This window comes from Mesoplodon mirus (genome assembly GCF_964341445.2).
Source record: "Mesoplodon mirus genome assembly, chromosome: 9".
Classification (NCBI taxonomy): domain Eukaryota; kingdom Metazoa; phylum Chordata; class Mammalia; order Artiodactyla; family Ziphiidae; genus Mesoplodon; species Mesoplodon mirus.
The window spans coordinates 64,514,032-64,532,620 of NC_138985.1; the positions used below are offsets into that span (position 1 = coordinate 64,514,032).

At 41.3% G+C, this 18,589-nt stretch overlaps 3 protein-coding genes across 7 annotated transcripts in view; 1 reads left to right on the top strand and 2 right to left on the bottom strand.

The window, feature by feature from the left end:
- OSBPL3 (oxysterol binding protein like 3) overlaps positions 1 to 18,589 on the bottom strand; it is a 200,992-nt gene that overhangs the window by 61,402 nt on the left and 121,001 nt on the right. For all 5 annotated transcript variants that reach the window (XM_082631947.1, XM_082631943.1, XM_082631946.1 and 2 more), the window contains 5 exons: positions 5,736 to 5,852; positions 5,231 to 5,284; positions 3,576 to 3,689; positions 1,053 to 1,220; positions 352 to 475 (listed from right to left, as the gene is read on the bottom strand). In XM_082631947.1, the coding sequence (XP_082488073.1) occupies positions 352 to 475; positions 1,053 to 1,220; positions 3,576 to 3,689; positions 5,231 to 5,284; positions 5,736 to 5,852 (577 nt within the window). The remainder of the gene's footprint in view (positions 1 to 351; positions 476 to 1,052; positions 1,221 to 3,575; positions 3,690 to 5,230; positions 5,285 to 5,735; positions 5,853 to 18,589) is intronic.
- Positions 1 to 18,589, bottom strand: part of LOC309810144 (uncharacterized protein) — a 184,409-nt gene that overhangs the window by 45,132 nt on the left and 120,688 nt on the right. The window lies entirely within an intron of this gene.
- LOC309810143 (alcohol dehydrogenase class-3-like) lies at positions 10,860 to 12,636 on the top strand. Its single transcript, XM_082631948.1, has one exon. The coding sequence runs from the start codon at positions 11,009 to 11,011 to the stop codon at positions 12,131 to 12,133; it is 1,125 nt and encodes a 374-aa protein (XP_082488074.1). The 5' UTR covers positions 10,860 to 11,008; the 3' UTR covers positions 12,134 to 12,636.

The window sequence follows — 18,589 nt, forward strand, 5'->3', positions numbered from 1 at the left end:
AATTCTTGGATGTGCATCAGATGCATTTTTGGCACTTAAAAAAATATAGCGAACTGTGCAGATCCCATCCCTGGATTCTGTGATTTAGTAGGCAATATGGAAATCAGGCATCGGTGCTTAAAGAACAGAAAAGGAAACCTGTCTGCACGCACACCCAGGGGAAGACATAAAACTCTAAAGGAAAGTGCCTTTTGTTGATCACGAGTGCAGACTTCATAAGCAAAATATGACAGGGAATGTAGACCAGTGAAGGGGGAGGATACAAATTCATCTGGGGTCTGAATACCAAACCAGTGTAATCTAAGGGCAGAGGTTTTGACAGAAAGAAGCAGAGGTTTCGAGTCACTCTACCTTTAGAGCATTTTTCCATGTCCTCTGAAGACTGTAACCATAATGGAACTCGAGTCTCACCACCACAAGAAAATGATAAACTGCTTCCGGTTTGAAATGAATTCTGCTTTGATATACTGCTATGCTGTTCCACAGATGACAAAAGCACATTGTAAATGAAAACAGAGCTCGGTGGGAACACTTTAGGGTAAAGGATAATAAAGTGGGCTCGTAGCTAATGGAAGCCATCTGCCCATAATAAGGAAGAAGCTTCTAGCAAAGCACTCCCCTGGAGACCCTGAGACCTCCAGCTGTTACCCGCGCGGCCATACCATGCTACGGGCCCCTGATTTCTCTTCCTGTCAAATGATAACCACACTGAAATCATGGGAAAGATTTTGCAATTCTGTATGACTATAAGTGCGCCTCTTGCATGTTACAACCAGAAAGCCAACTGAAGTCAAACTGGTCAAGAGAAAGCTGGAGCTTTCAGGGATATTAAATCCCTCTGTACATGCTGTTCTCCAGTTACACTCTCAGCATTAATAGGTGCCCTTCTGGCCCTCGTTCTGACTGAGTGGACACACAGACTAATGAAATCCCAGCTCAAGCTTACCCTGTTCCTCCCCACAAAAGCTTCCTTCCTCAGACACGGCCCCCGAGAGCAGACTCCACCCCCACAAAGCCACCTTCCTTCAGATTCATTATCGGCAAATCATTACCTTACTACTGGAAATGGCGTCCAAGACCCCAGAACCAGAGTCTGTGACAGCAGGTCCTGGGAAAAAGTGATTAACTTCATGTGGAAACATGGCAATTTCATTCTGACGATACATTCTGTGGTGGCGAAGTTTGGATACCCACTCATCAAAGGCTTCCTCTGACTTTACCTAGATTATGTTGGGTTGAAAGGAGACGAGAATGTCAGTCACTCTAAGGAACAATTAGTCATCACATTGAGGTCACTCCTAGCACCTCTTCATGCTGTCATGTGCAGAAATGTGGAAATACCAGTTTATTGACTTCATCTACATTTATGTAGTCCATGGAACAAGCTGGAGAAGGAGATAGAGAGTAAAAATGGTCTTCATAAACTCTACATTTAGGCATTCTATGAAAGACTCCAACTGTTATGTTACTATTAGGAAATATTAAAGAACAAATAAGCTGAAATTTACATTTATCCATCTCTTAAAGTAGTTCTAAGTTCTCTTGTCCCAGTTTCTACTAACCGTACTAAAAATATTAGCACCATTTTTTTAAAAAACTCTTTTATAATTCAGACTTTTCACACCAATCTTCTCTGAACTGGAATGAATTAATAAATTCTCCCTAAAATATTTAATCTTGTTAATCTTCTCTGACAAAGAATATGTTGCTGAGGAATATATGTTAATGAATGTGAAGGTTACTTAAAAGAACATTTCTCCCACTCTTAGAAAACAAAAATCTGATAAAGTTTTATCAGTGATTTCCAGGATTTTTCAAACACACAAACACAAACTTTTAGCCATTCTCTCCAGGAGTGACTATCAATGTATAATTTCTATGAAAAGTAATGTTTGTATCTAGTAACTTTTATTATAAAGTATTTCAAATGTGCATAAAAGTACTACAAAGAATATAACAAGCACCTATGCACCATAGATATTTCTTAATAGTCAATATTTGTGTGTGTATGATGGTATATTAATACTTTCAAAATGAAAAATGATAGATATCTATATATGAGAACACAGAGACTCATGAAGTGGCAATTTAAAAGACCCCAAAAGGATGTATGGTAGGTTAACTTCCAAGAAGAAAAATCCAGGTCAATTCAGTTAAAATCTTTACTAATGCTGCTACTGAGAGCAAGGATGTGGAAATAAATGTCAGCAACATCCTTCACTTAGGAAGTGTTCGGTTGGCATTTATGTTTGTTATGTTGATTAGAAGTACACACAAGATTTAAAACCCCTCCAGGTGCTACTGGATGTGTCGTTTACAAGTCGAAGCAACACAGGCTCACATCTATTTGTCTCCTTTAAATTATGTTCTTGAAATGTACTTCATTTCCCAGATGTTGTTAACTGACTGCCCAGGACAGTCAAATATATACTATTCCCCAAGCCTAAGCCCCTATGCCTGTGGCTGTAGGTAATTGCGTACAGCAGGGCTTCTCATCCTCGGCACATCGATAGGGTGGGCTGGAGACGTCTTTGCCGTGGGGGCAATCAAGCCCATGTATGTGCTAAGCATGTATTTGCCCAAGTGCCATGACGTGCTATGGGGAGGACAGGGACACAATAAGATGGGGAGTTCATAATCTCATGCTTTTATTTTCCCAAAGCGCAGCCCCCATTCCCAATATTCCAAGTAATTTGTCCAAGTAAGAAAAGACTCTTAACATTTTCTCAATTAATTTCTAACACCTAATAGTTGTATATAATACATAAACATATTGAGCTTACTGTGGGTCAGGCATTATGTCAAGTTTTCTACATGCAGCCCTACAAGATGAGCACTGGAACTCCCATTGTCGGGGTGGGAGGGTGGTGAGAAAACTGAGACTTTCAGAGATTAAATAATTTGTCAAAGGCTGAAAGCTAGTAAGTAGCCAGGCAGTCAAGATCTGAACCAGATCTGTATCTCCAAAGCTCTTGCTTCATGCTTTTAACTATCTATACCACCTGCAGGAGAAGGGGCAGGAGAGGGTAGTTAAGCAGCTTTCAGAGATACTATTTGGAGACCCATCCTTTAGGGGAAAAATTTTTGACATCACTGTGGTATGAGAATTTTAATGGAATCCCTATAAATTTAGTCAAAGTTGTAAGATGGGGCTTCTCAGACTAAAGATCATATTTTATTTCAGGAAACATTTTAACCTATGGTAAATGGTTCTTCACTAAAGATGGTACTGCCTGGGGGTAGAGGGGGTTTGTATTTGGAAACATGAAGTTTTCTGTTTTTTTTTTTTTTTGTTACTGATGTCACAATCACAAGGGAGGGGGGATTTAGGGGATAAGAGACAAGGAGGCTAAACGTTCAGCAGTGTAAGAGACAGTCCTACACAATGAAGGACTGTCCCATCCAGATATCAATAGATATATCCTTAGAAATACTTTGATAATGAAGATCTTCTACATGTTGGCTGGATGTTTTGAAATTCAAAAGGCATCACCAACGGTGCTATAACTGACAATCCCTTCACAACATAAAGGAACTCTGTGCAACAGGAGACAGCATCTGGGAAGCAGTGTCACCTTCAGATGATAAATGTGCTCCTCGGTGTCCAGATCTATGCACTTTGACGACTTCTTCACAGACATCACCGAGAGCCCAACATCAATGCAGCCATGCAGCTTCTCTCTCTCTATCTGCAGAGGCACAAAGGGGGCCCCCTTGAGAACCACAGTGTTAAAAACCATCGGAACATCCTTAACAGTCTTTCCCTCTACCCTCCCCTTCCACACCCACTAACAGTAAACATAATAACTACTCTTCTCCAGTACTTAGCGTGAACTAGCACGGAGCTTAGTGCTATACACACATCATCCTATTTAACCTGTGAGGGAGGAAACATCTCCCCTTTTACAGACAGGAGACTGAATTACAGAGGGTTAAGTAACAAGCAGTTTGCACATTGCTAAGTGAGGAAGCAAGAAGGTGAGGAAACTAAAAAGTTAGCCCCATGACTCCTATGACAGTGAATTCACCTGTTAACTTCACCGCCTCTTGCAGAAATAGCTTCCGGTGTCTAAATTCATTTGGAAGTGACTTAAAAAGAGGAGTAAGTTTGTTTTCTATATCTGTGACTCCATTTCTCTTTGGTAAATAGGTTCATTTGTACCATTTTTTAGATTCCACATATAAGCGATATCAGATGATAGTTGTCTTTGTCTGACTTACTTCACTCCATATGACAATCTCTAGGTCCATCCATGTAGCTGCAAATCGCATTATTTCATTCATTTTTATGGCTGAGTAATATGGTTACCAAAGGGGAAGCGGGGGATAAATTGGGAGCCTGGGATTGACATATACACACTACTATATAAAATAGGTAACTAATAAGGACCTACTGTATAGCACAGGGAACTCTACTCAATACTCTGTAATGACCCATATGGGAATGGAATCTAAAAAAGAATGGATATATGTATAACTGATTCACTTTGCTGTACATCAGAAACTAACACATTATAAATCAACTATAATCCAATAAAAATTAATTTAAAAATTTCTTTAGAAGCTGAAGAAACCAAAAAAAAATTTTTTTTTAATAAAAATTAAAAGAGGAGTAAGGAAGCTAATACAGGCCACTGTGGGTCAGGCACTATGGCACGTTTCTGCATTCACCCCAACAAGGTGAGCACCGTGAGAGAGGCGAAGAGAGGAAGACAGGAGGAGAGAAGTGCTGGGTGAGAGAGGGACCCCTACGAGGGCAGGACCAGCAGTCATTCCGAGTCCTCAAGGGCTGTCTGCCTGGTGTCCACACACAGGGGAACCTCCCGTCACCTTCACCAAGGTCCTTCTCCACTAAAACCCTCAGTCCCCATAACAGTGGGAAGGACACACTCTCTGTTTTGTTCCTATTACCTCACTGTGAAGAGGTCTCCCTCACCCAGAGAACCCCACAGCACAACCCTAAGACCAGAACCCATGCCTGGATACCCAGTAGGGTGTTGATAGGGGCTTCTGCACCTCTACTTGGTGGGTGAACTGAGCCCACCCAAAACCCAGAGCAGGGACAGTGGGGAGCAGGCACCTCTGTTCCCTGAGAGGGAACCACCACCCCTCCCTGATTTCCAGTTTAGGAAAATGCAATTCCCAAATATGCACAATCTCATCCATGAGCTGACAACCACTAGCCTTTTAGAATTCTTCAATAGCATACTGGATTAACAAGACGACTTACATCATTTTGGTTCTTGGCATATTTCAAGATTCCTTTGTCCAGATAGAAGAATCTCTGTGGGGAATAAAGCAGAATTCATTAAGACATTCCCGGGACTTCCCTGGTGGTGCAGTGGTTAAGAATCCGCCTGCCAGTGTGGGGGACATGGTTTTGATCCCTGGTCTGGGAAGATTCCCACATGCCGCAGAGCAACTAAGCCCGTGCGCCACAACTACTGAAGCCCGCGCGCCTAGGGCCCGTGCTCCGCAACAAGAGAAGCCACCGCAATGAGAAGCCTGCGCACCGCAACAGAGTAGCCGTCGCTCGCCGCAACTAGAGAAAGCCCACGCAAAGCAACGAAGCCCCAACGCAGCCAAAAAGAAATTTAAAAAAAAAAGACATTCCATTTAAACATCCTTCTCTTGGTCTCCATGCTCAACTTCAAATTAAATATAAGTGCTTAAGAACTGGGTCCTGAGTGGGGAATGTAGGTGCAAACGAAGGTGCGTCCCAGGCCAGTTCTTACCTTGTGCCAGCCTTTCAAGGGCCATTTCCTTTTTTTCAGCAAAAATCCTTTCTGAATTGGTGGCTCCTGGGTGTAATTCATCTCTCCCCTCAGTCCTTCCACCACTTCCCAGCTGTCCTGTTCCAACAAAAGAGTTCAGGCTCAATGGCTATCTTTAAAAAAAATAGTAATGTTAAGAAGCACTCGATCCCATCAGTAAATCCATCCAAGTTGATGAGACTGGCTGGGTGTGTTGGGGAGAAGAAATTCAAATTTAATTTATGTACAGTTCTTTGACTTTACAGATTTAATGTTATAATTTAGTGGCATCAAATTTTTTGTTGTTGTTGTTTTTGACAAGCTCTCTCTCAGAAGGGAATGTCTCTGTCTTTTTTGGTGCTTGAACCTTGACAACCACAACTAAAGGTAAAGACTTTCCTGTAAGTTCTATTTTTGTTCCCTTTGACATCATCAGTAATTTTCACTCACCACTAGACTTCGGTCTGAATTTGAACCCAAAGCTACAGACATCAGGATGGAGGTTGGGCAGGAGGGGTAGGGGTGGCTGGGAAAATTGGCTGAAAAGTGTGAGACTGCATGCAAGTTGGTAAACACAACACGTTGGTCAAAATGATGATTTAGTCACACTACCTCCAAATTCTAGGTATTTAAATGTTGGAAATCTTGAAGCATCAAAAAGGTGGTTCTGCAACAAGTATTTTCATCCTCTTTCCCCAGAAGTTTTGTTTTCTCCTCCTTTCTTTTGTTTCACAAACTTTGGTGGGGGGAGGGTACAATTATTGCTCTACTAAGCTGTTTGCAATTTTGAGGTACAAGTAGTTATTACTATAAATCTTCCACTGTTAGCTATTTGGGTTATTTCAAGTAATTGACTAGAAAAGAATTTTTAACGGAATACTAAAGAAAAACACTAAAAATTTATTTTTAAATGCTTGAAAATGCACATACCATTGCAAAATGACCCCCGGATAGACCCAAACTGGCAACACTTCAGTGGGTTTTATTATTATTATTTTTACATTTTGGGGGGATATAACATACATGAAATGCTCAAATCTTAAGACTGTAATTTGAAGAATCTATATACCTATACCTACCATCCAGATCAGAGAGAAAACATTTCCAACACAGGATAATTAAGTTTTGACAAACATGTCTTTCCCCTCCTCAGGTTTACTGAGATATTACTGGCAAATAACATACGCAAGTTTAAGATGTACAATGTGATGATTTGATACACCTCTATTCCCTCACAGAATATACTATTTTTGTGTGTGTGATGATAACATCTAAGATCTACTCTCTTACCAGCTTTCAAGTATATAACATTGTTAATTATAGTCACCATACTATACATTAGATCCCCAGAGCTTATTCATCTTACAGCTGGGAATTTGTACCATTCGACCAACATTCTCTCCATTTCCCCCACCTTCTGCCCCTGGTAGCCACCATTCTACTCTCTCCTTCTATGAGTTTGGCTTCTTTAGATTCTGAATATAAGTGAGAACATACAGTATTTATCTTTCTCTGTCTGATTTGTTTCACTTAGCATAATATCCTCAAGATCCATCCATGTTGTCACAAAAGGCAGGATTTCTTTTTTTATGGCTGAATAATATTCCATTGTGTATATGTACATATATGGAATATATGGAATCTTACATTTCCAGGGGATACATATACATCTTACATTTTCTTTATCCATTTACCCATCCAATGGGCACGTGGATTGTTTCCACGTTGTGGCTATTGTAGATAATGCTACAACGAAAACTGGGGTGTGGATATCTCAAGAGACAAACATGTCATCTGGGCCAAATTTCATGTTGAATAACTTGCTCTTAGTCAAATCTCCAGCCTGCAGTAAGTGGTACAGGCAGAGGCCAGAGGGGCTGGGGGATGGACCTTAATAACCTGGGAGCAGGAGCAATTAGATCCAAGTCCCAGGAAGCAGACAGTCTAATGGGAAGAGCAGGGAACCACAGAGAGTCCTGGGTGCTCTGGCTCAGTGTCTGTGTTGTCCTCAAGTTCAATACATGGAAAACACCTGGTAGCAAGACCATTTTCCTACCTTAGTGGCTGAACGCTTTGTATAACCATCCTGACAGATCTGCCTTATGTCTGATTGCACCTTACTCTCAGTAAGGCTTAAGGTACATCCCGGAGTTTTCAAACATAGCACTGGTTGAAATCTGGAGTTATAAAAGTTGAATTCTTCAATGGAAAAACCAAAGCTTAGATTCAGCTCCTAAATTAGAGGACTTTTTCAAAAAGGTAAAAATGTCAAACGAGATTCTTTGTAGCAATTATTACCAATTATTTAGTCACTTAATTACATCCAGACAATAAATGGAGAATGCATAATATTAAGTGATGGGAAGCCACACACACACACAAAAATTCTGCTCACATTTACTTCAGCTCAAAAAAACCAGTCCTCAAAGTGTCTTGCTTGTCAAGATTTTAATGAATCATTAAAATCATCAAGTTAAAAACTTCACCTCCTCCAGGAAGCCTTCCTCAGAGGAAAGTACTATTTCATCCCTAGAGACTCCATCAGTATTTCATCTCACCTTCTGCTTATGATTGTATATGTGAGGTTTTATCATCCCTAGACTGGATAATAGACTCCTTGAGGCTCTAAAGTGTCTGTTCACTTCTGATTTCCTCAATGTGCCTAATCTGTTATCCTGTGAATAGTATGCATCTGATTGACAAATGGATAAACTTGGTCCTGGAATAAGGCTGCAAACAGATTTATGTTCTTGGAATATCATTCACTGGCTTGCATTTGAAGTATGCCCAATATCTTTGGGCTAAATGACTATTTACAAATCAAATACAGCACATTCACACTTGTGAAAGAAGGTGTATGTGTGTTATCACTGTTAAATGAAAATCTAAGGCTCGAAATCTTCTAAAAAGTACTCTAAGAAAATCAAGCCCTTTTGATTTGTTTAAGACTCCCAAGCAAAAGGCAACAGGCAGAGTGCTAATACTAGACCATCGTGCACATCTGCTGAAGACATTCAATTGTGCAAAATGCAAATGCCAAGAGGGATTAGACGCTATTGCATACTTTACAAAATTGAAAAACAAATGGAATGAGATCACACCTATAGTTTAAAGGATAACAAGGCTTAAATTTCAAAAATGTTTCAAGGATTCATGTTAGAACTAGATTTCTCCTGAACTCTTGGGACACAGTATATGCCTACCAATGAGCCAATGTGGAGGGCAGGGGATTAGGCTGGGTTTCTTGGCTCTTACGGTAAATAAGTCAAACAGGGTTTGCACTTATTACTATGAAATATCATCTTTTTCCCCTCACTTTATCTTCTATCTGGGCTCAGAACTTGGAACTCTTACGAGATTGGAAGAGCCAGATTTGAAGAATTTAAGAAAGTGAAGGCTCTCCTTGACTGAGGAAGAAAGCACTGCAGGCAACTCCTTTTCTGGCTCAACATCCAAATCCTCCCCCTCCCAACTTCCTTATCTGTCACTGTCCTTAAGTCATGAGGCTGAAACCTAAGAGCCAGCATCCAGCCAGTGGTTCTCAGTAGGTACTCTTCTCTCAGGCTGTGAAACCTTGGGGGCACTTTTAGTTGCCACAGTGATGGGGTGGGGGGTTGGTCTCTGGCATCTAATGGCTGGGGACCAGGAATGTTAGATGTCCTGAAATGTCTCAGTCTTGCACAATAAAGAAGTTGTCCCATATCCGCAAGATTTTCCAAAGTGCCAAGAGACATTTTCATAGGTGAAACCTGTTTATAATTATTCGAGCACAGAACTTAACTCTGTTTCACGTACTTACCAAAATATTTTTGCATGGTTTTTAACACACCCTGAATTCTTGGGAATGCAACTACTGAATAATTGAGATAAGACTGGACTTCTTCCTGTTAGGGACTTTAGCAAGAGTCACCCACCATTTTGCAGAATCGTGTCACTGAAGCCCGTGCCACTTGCAGTATGTGAGTTATTAACACATCTCTATGGGTCTGCATTAGTAGCCGTCACCCCACATATAGGTGTATCTGACCACTTCATTACGTCTTCTGGTATAGTCATGTCTGGGCTTTTACACATTATAATGTATTCTTTAACCACTTCTCTGAAGTTTCCTTTATTCACAGTGTTATGTTGATAATTTCAAAATTATGTGGGCAATTATATTAAATTAATAATGAATTTCATTTGAGGAGAGTAAAGGCTTCACTGAAATACTGGTCACAAAAAGGGGACACTGGTATGATGGAGTTAAGAGCCATTGCTGATCCTGACACCAATTCTGTGAGAAGGAATGCCAGACCAGGACACAATATAGTGAAATCACTTTGAAACTGTAAGGGCTTGATTATTATAAGTCAGTCCTGTTGGTTTCATCTTCAAAATGTGTATCTTCCATGTCCCTTCTCCTCTGTTTCCCCATCACCACATGCCGATCTCATCAAACCTGATGTCCCCAGACTCCCCACTTCTACAATCATTTATGGGACCTCACTAGGTCCTACTCTCCACGCAGTGTAAAAATGAATACAACATAATATTTGTCATTTCCACTGCTGTGGTTTACTTGTATTTTTCCAAGCTCCCAGAATCTTCTCTTGTTCTTTTCCACCCATACAAACGCTTCAAGATTTTAGTTCAGTTTTCTCTTTCCATGAAATTCCTAAGTTACCCAAACGACATCAATCATGTATTCCTGTAAATGATAGTAGTATTGCTGTCCATTACCAGGGAATTTAGTATTTTATGATTTTTTTTTCCATTTTTATCCCCAGTGCTTTGCTCTTCTGTCCCCAAACAGTTGTAGGGGCCATCATTTTAAGTTGTTTAGAACCCCAGCAAAGAACTGAGTATATAGTAGGAAAGAATTCTCCTGGGTTTATTAATTGTTGGGGTCTCAAACAAAGAACATAGATTAAGGTCTCAAACCAAGTAAATGGCACTGGGTGGTTGGTCAACAAGGAGATATTAAAATGTATCCACACTTCTAGGCAGTCTGCCATTCAAAACACAAAATAGTGCCTCAGGAAACACTATCCAGTGGGGTAGATTGAAACAATATATAAATACAAAAATATAAACAACAAAAAGATAAAATGATTGAATACTTTCTAGCCCCATGAAAGCAGGAACCTTTTCTGTCTTGTTCACTACTTAATAGTGCATAGTATACGAAAGTGGTTAAGAATAAATCCTGGGATCTTTCATTGCGGTGGGGCCCCTCCCGAGTCCTCGCTTCGTGCTGACCGGAATCCGAGGAGATGGCGAGCCAGGTTATCAAATGCAAGGCTGCGGTTGCCTGGGAGGCTAGAAAGCCTCTCTCCATAGAGGAGATAGAGGTGGCACCCCCAAAGGCTCATGAAGTTCGAATTAAGATTATTGCCACTGCAGTTTGCCACACTGATGCCTATACCCTGAGTAGGGCTGATCCTGAAGGGAGTTTTCCAGTGATCTTGGGACATGAAGGTGCTGGAATTGTGGAAAGTGTTGGTGAAGGAGTTACTAAGCTGAAGGCAGGTGATACTGTCATCGCACTTTACATCCCACAGTGTGGAGAGTGCAAGTTTTGTCTAAATCCTAAAACGAACCTTTGCCAGAAGATAAGAGTCACTCAAGGGAAAGGATTAATGCCAGATGGCACTAGCAGATTTACTTGTAAAGGAAAGACAATTTTACATTACATGGGAACCAGCACATTTTCTGAATACACAGTTGTGGCTGATATCTCTGTTGCTAAAATTGATCCTTTAGCCCCTTTGGATAAAGTCTGCCTTCTGGGTTGTGGCATTTCAACTGGTTATGGTGCTGCTGTGAACACTGCCAAGGTGGAGCCTGGCTCTACTTGTGCCATCTTTGGCCTGGGAGGAGTTGGATTGGCAGTTATCATGGGCTGTAAGGTGGCTGGTGCATCCCGGATCATTGGTGTGGACATCAATAAAGATAAATTCACAAGGGCTAAGGAGTTTGGGGCCCCTGAGTGTATTAACCCCCAGGACTTCAGTAAACCTATCCAGGAAGTGCTCGTTGAGACAACAGATGGGGAAGTGGACAATTCCTTTGAGTGTATTGGTAACCTGAAAGTCATGAGAGCAGCGCTGGAGGCCTGCCACAAAGGCTGGGGCGTCAGCGTGGTGGCTGGAATAGCTGCCTCAGGTGAAGAAGTTGCCACTCGTCCATTCCAGCTGGTAACAGGCCACACGTGGAAAGGCACTGCCTTTGGAGGATGGAAGAGTGTAGAAAGCGTCCCAAAGTTGGTGTCCGAATATATGTCCAAAAAAATAAAGATTGATGAATTTGTGACTCACAATTTGCCTTTTGACCAAATTAACGAAGCCTTTGAACTGATGCATGCAGGAAAGAGCATCCGAACTGTCGTAAAGCTTTAAATTCTAAAGAGAAAAATTCTTCCTTCCTTGTAACTAAGTCTTGTGGTCTGATTGGAGCAGCCAGACAAGCAGGAAGGAGCTCTTTCAAGTTCACAGCTTCTTAGACCTTCATTAACTGACTCTGGGGAATAATGTTTTGAGTATAAATTCATAAACGTCTAATCAAGGACAAGACTAATACTGTCATAAGTCTGTTTTCTGGACTCTTCACATAAATAATTGCTGGCTCATTAAGGAATATTTTTAACATAATAAAAGGAATTTCTGCAAAAAAAAAAAAAAAGAATAAATCCTGGGCTTCCCTGGTGGCGCAGTGGTTGAGAATCTGCCTGCCAATGCAGGGGACATGGGTTCAAACCCTAGTCCGGGAAGATCTCACATGCCGTGGAGCAACTAAGCCCGTGCACCATAACTACTGAGCCTGCGCTCCAGAGCCTTCAAGCCACAGCTACTGAAGCAGGCGCAACTAGAGCCCGTGCTCCACAACAAGAGAAGCCACCGCAGTGAGAGGTCTGCGCACGGCAATGAAGAGGAGCCCCCACTCGCCGCAACTAGAGAAAACCCTCATGCAGCAACGAAGACACAACACAGCCAAAAATAAATAATAAGTAAAATAAATAAATTTAAAAAAAAAGAATCAATCCTAAGAGTTCTCATCACGTGGAAGAAAAATTTTTTTTCTATTTCTTTAATTTTGAATCTATCTGAGATGATGGATGTTCACTAAACTTATTGTGATGATAATTTCATGACGCATATAATAAGTCAAATCATTATGCTGTACACCTTAAACTTACACAGTGCTGTATGTCAATTATATCTCAATAAAACTGGAGGGAAAAAAATGGTCCATTGTAGATATGAATAAATATGTTGACCAAACTAATGAAGCAATTACAATAGCTAACATTATTAATAACGTTATTACTTATTATCTATCAGGAAGTGTTCTAAACACCATGTCTACATTGTTGCGCTTAATCTTTTCACAATCTTGCAAGGTTGGATTTATTAGTATATATTTTTAAATGTCTTTATTGCACCTTCATTGTTTTTTACATTTTTAAAACTAATAGACTATTTTTAGAGCAGTTTTAGGTTTATAGGAAAATTGAAATTACAAAAAGTTCCATACACTTCCTCTCTCGCCACACACAGTTTTCTCTGTTATTAACATCTTGCACTGATGTGGCACATTTTTAAAAAAATAGATGAACCAATATGTTACATCATTATTAACTAAAGTCCATAGTTTACACTAGGGAGTCACTCTTTGTGGTATACAGTTCTATGAGTTTTGCCAAATGCATAATGTCATATATCCACCATTTCAGTAACATACAAAATAGTTTCACTTCCCTAAAAATACTCCTCCCTTAACTTTCATCCCCTCTCAGTCTTCCTGGAAAACAGTATTTTTGGAATGTGGAAAACAAGGAAGAGAGAACAGGTAACTTTCCCCATGCTATAAAGTCACCTGACTACAAAATCGATATTTTCAATCATTCTGCTACATATTATAGCACACTGTATATTCTACTGTAATTTAAATATGTACATTCTGATGATGAACAAAGAGTAAATGCCATGGGGCAGGGGGATGGAGGTGGGTAAGTCCAAGATGCGAAGCCATCTGAAGGAGTCAAGAAGCCCTGCCCTATAGATAGAGACAAGCAAGGCTGGGATCTTGAGCAGAGCTGCCACGTCTCCCATCCTGCATCCCCCTGAACTGGGGCGGGAAATCAGCCTGTGCATTTTAATGCTGCCAAGTCTTTGCTCATTCGCTGTCTTACATCTGGAACATCTGCCCCACCTACTTCTCAGCCTGATGAATTCTCACTTAGCCCCACACCACCTCCTCCTCGGGGCAGAAATTCTCTCCCTCCTCAGCACTTGCACACCTCACTTGCACTCTCTGTCTCCCTAGCTAGAAGGTGGGTACCGTGAGGACAGAGACTGGAGTTTATTTCTTATCACCTCACTACCTGTGACATAGGCGCCCTAAATAAATATTTGCTGAACGAATGAGCCTGAGCAGCAAGAGGCTAAAAAAGGGCCTCACAGAGCCCTGGGGGTCAGGGACTTTAATAATATGTGCTGGGGCTTCCCTGGTGGCGCAGTGGTTGAGAGACCGCCTGCCGATGCAGGGGACACGGGTTCGTGCCCCGGTCTGGGAAGATCCCACATGCCGCGGAGCGGCTAGGCCCGTGAGCCATGGCTGCTGGGCCTGCGCGTCCAGAGCCTGTGCTCCGCAACGGGAGAGGCCACAGCAGTGAGAAGCCCACGTAATGCAAAAAAAAAAAAAAAAAAAAAAAAAATAATAATAATAATAATATGTGCTGGATTGGAGTGAACTGGTACTCAGGACAGAAAAAAGCAGAGATGCCACTTTCTCTCGGCTAAAGGCAGCGGGTGGCAGGAAGTGGCTTCTAATGTGCTTCACACACCAGTGACCCAGGAGGAGGACATGCACCCTGAGCTGAGTGCCCTGAGAAACACAGTGCAGGTGGACCTGGGCCCAGGGGAGATCAGGCCCTGCTGACTTAGCCCAACACAGCTGGGCTGATATCTGCTCTGGGGGCGTCAGGCTTAAAGCTCCCCATGAATATCAGGTGGAGAGAGAAATAGGACAGGGTAGGGGGAAGCGGCTTCTTAAGGTCTTTGTTTGAGTTTAAATGAAGACAGTCTGGCACTGTCATCTGGCATTAAATTCAGTCTGTTTCACTGAACATCTAGAAGTGCCAAATATAGAAAGCTGCTTTGTGGTGGGAAAGGCAACTAAGGATTTATTCATGCTCATGAGCTGGCAAAGTTCATTTCCATATTGCTGAGTGCACAAATTGAAAGCACTTCCCTCCAGCACGGCTGTTGTCACAGCATACATCTCCTCTGCACCTTTCAAATGCTGGGTTCTCAGTCACTGCCCTTAGAGGGATGTCAGAAATAGAAAACGATTTAAAACTTTAATTTCTTCCTGCAGCTGAAAAGTGTTGTGAAAGGAAGTTCTGTGGTTGCCTGTGTCTGCCATGACTGGAAAGTGGGTTGTTCTGATTATTTATTTAGTCTGTTTATCAGGTTTTTAAAAATCACAAGGCAATCCCCAGCATTAAATCACATGGAACACAATTTAGCATGACTTTAAAGGCATGTGTAATCTTCTAAAGCCTCAGGATCATCAATATCATCTTTTATGACTGTATTATGAACACATGGAAATGCTTGCCAACGGATTTCCAGTTAATATAACGATAGCTTTAACTGATGTCAGACCAATTCTGGACTTATATTTCAATCACTGACACTTGCTTCTTGTCAATTGTTTCTTCCTCAACTCAGAGTTTTTGAACACCAACAAACCTGATAGAAAGAAAAACTAAAAGAACAGAGTGGGGGTGGGGTGGATATGCAATCTAACGCAGTGCTTCTCAACTGTAACGTACCGATCACTGAAGATCTTGTCAAAACACAGAGTTCAGGTTCGTAGGGCTGGGGCGAGGCCTGAGCTTCTGCACCTGCACAGGTGAGGCCACTGCTTTTGCTGGACCACAGAACCACTCCAAGCAGCCACACTCTAGGAGACCAGTCTGCCTTGAAGAACTGGGATTTGACTCAGTAGGCTCTGAGGGTAAAACCAGGGCCAATGGGTGAGAATTATAAGGCCCTGGATTCCACCTCTGCATAAAGGATGCTTGTCTGATAATAATTAGTGCTGTGAAAAATAACAGAAACGACAAGGGCTATGAAAGAGTATGTTCCCTAGTCACTGGGGAGCTCTGTCAGAGGCTGGCATAGGTGCTGCAGATGGATTCCTAGACTAGGAAGGAGGTCAGGATAAATGAGCTTGAGATCCCTTCGAAATCTTATATCATAACCTCATGTCTATTAACTGGGTATAAAGTCTCAGGTATGCAAGGTAAGTTCTAGAGATTTGCTTACGACATGTGCCAACAGTTAACAATACTATTGTATTGTGCACTTAAACATTTGTTAAGATAGTAGATCTCATGTTAAGTGTTATCATAATAAAAATAAATAAAATGAAATAAAAGAAAATAAAATATTGGCTGATAAAGTCTCCAAAAAAAAACAAATTAAAAAAGAGTAGTATTAACTTCAGTCTAGTAACTTCAGGTTCAATCCCCGACCTTAGGATCTAAATGAGAAGATTAAGGAAAAAAAGGAAGACTGAGCCGTGAAGAGCCTGCTCAGATCCTGAAGGCTCCGTGGGGAGCAGCACATGACCTGCCAACAGCCACTGTCCTTCCTCTCCCTTCACACACAGAGCCGCAGTTCACCAACCCACACTGGGGTGGAAAGGTAAACACTCAGATGACTGAGGCCCCCAAATGTCTTAAGTCTTAATTACTTGGGTAGACCCAGACCAAAACCCTGGAGACTTAATAAGTTAGATAATAGAGAATACGCAATTGGTCTTTGGGGTAAACCCCTGAGAAAGCACTGGAGGTGAGGATAAGAAAAGGAGAGTCACTGGCAGCAGTAGATACTGACAACGGGGAGAAAAAGCATGTGAGTTATCAGGTCTGTTGGTGACTCCACCTGAGGCCATTCCTATCTTGGGTACCAAATAAGAGAAAAATGCTTTCCAATTGTGTGACCACAGGTGGATTTATAATTAAAATAGTATTAACAAAAAACGTTAATGCACATATAATGATGATTTCTATCCTGTTTATCACTCACTTAGCATTTATGGGTATAATTACATTGGTACTTTTTAAGATCCTCAAATAAATCTGTGGGTTATTAATATTTGTTAAATATCCCCCAATTGTATGCAAGACCTTCAAGACTACGGACTGCATCTTTTATGCACTTTTCTCTCTGTAATGCTCTGCTCTGTAAATAAGAGCCTCTTAAGAGCTGTAGCTACTGTTAAAGATGGAGGCACCCAACCCTACAGATGTCATTCTGCTCTGGCCATGCAGCCCACCAGCGTGGTGGCAATGTTTTTATAGTTGCTATGTGGTAGTGATTATAGTGATACAAGTAACAACTACTATTTGGTGGATAACTTCTATGTGCCTCAAAATGATTCTGTAGTGAAGGTATTATTGTCCTCATTGTACAGATGAGGAAAATGAAGCTCCAAAGTAGTTTGCCCAGGACCACAAACTACTGAGTGGTGGACCCCATCTGTGGACTGGAGACCACACACAGAACTTCTCTGTTCAACATCAACTCTGGACAAGACGACCTACAAGTGTATTAGAGTCCATCCAAGGCCACTTACTCCCCTTACCCAGGATTACTTTCTCCCCAAGCAGAGTCTGTCTCTGACAGCACGTTCTGGCACTTAGCATGCATGTGTGTTAGCCAATGATGACAGGACAGCTCTCTCCACCCAAGGGACTCAAGAGTCTCTTCTGAGTTTTTTTTTCCAGGGAATACAGTAATGATTTGTTTTATCCCATAGAGTCATGAAATATTTCTTTTAAATACCAGAGTTTGAGAGAGAATGTGGAAGTTACCCAGCTCTTTCATTTTAGAGATCAGGAATCTAACAGAAACGAGCTTAGTAGGGCCACAAGGAGTGAAGGACTTCTGAGGACCAGAACCCAGTCCTTTGACCCCAACTCAGTACCCTTTCCACTACCCCTTCCTAAGAATTACCATGTTTCCATAGTGGCAGACAGCCTTGTGTAGGAGATCCCGGGCTAACTCACCACATGGACACATACCATGCGATAACAGGGAAAATCTCTAATACAGACTCTTATGTGAGTGGGACTAGACCAGAGGCATGATGGTGGGAGACTTCCGCTTGGTTTTATACCTTCCAGCACTGTTCAGTGTTTTATCTTTATTACCTTTAAATTTAAAAAAAAAAATCATACCTTTTTTGGCATATCATAGAGCTCTGCCCTTTGGCGTCTGAGCCCTGGTGAGAATCACTGACTCTCTGTATTCAGATATAACACTTTTGTAGTCCAAGCACAGGACAACCACAGCTCCTCAAGAAAACCCACCCCATTGCTGGATGATGCTAGCTGATGACAGTACTCTCTCTTACAGTGCATTCAAAGCTATTTTTTCAGAGCTAATTGAAATTTACAATCAAAGTAGAGGTACATTCTGGTTAATTAATGCATATACGATTTAAAAATCATAGGAGAAGGTGGCAGAAGTTTAGCACAATAAACGTCCTTATCCTTGATCCAAATCATCAGTGACTTTCTTTCACCTCTCTATAAGAATAACTGGTTCTCATCATGAGAACCTAGCAACAGATTAAGATCCCGGAGAGCCTCATGAATCAAAAAAGGAATGGGTTTTGTGTTATGTAGGTTATATTCTAGTTATAACTGAGCTTCTATTTAACAGGGTAGTCTCTAACTCAAAGGTCTAAGGCTTAGCACCATATAGGTACTGGAGATGCAAAGATGTGAAACCAAATGTTGGCCTTCAAAAAGTTAACGTACATTAAAATTAGAGACA

Excerpts from the sequence above, each read along its gene's own strand:
- LOC309810143 (XM_082631948.1), top strand. The coding sequence starts at position 11,009 with ATGGCGAGCCAGGTTATCAAATGCAAGGCTGCGGTTGCCTGGGAGGCT.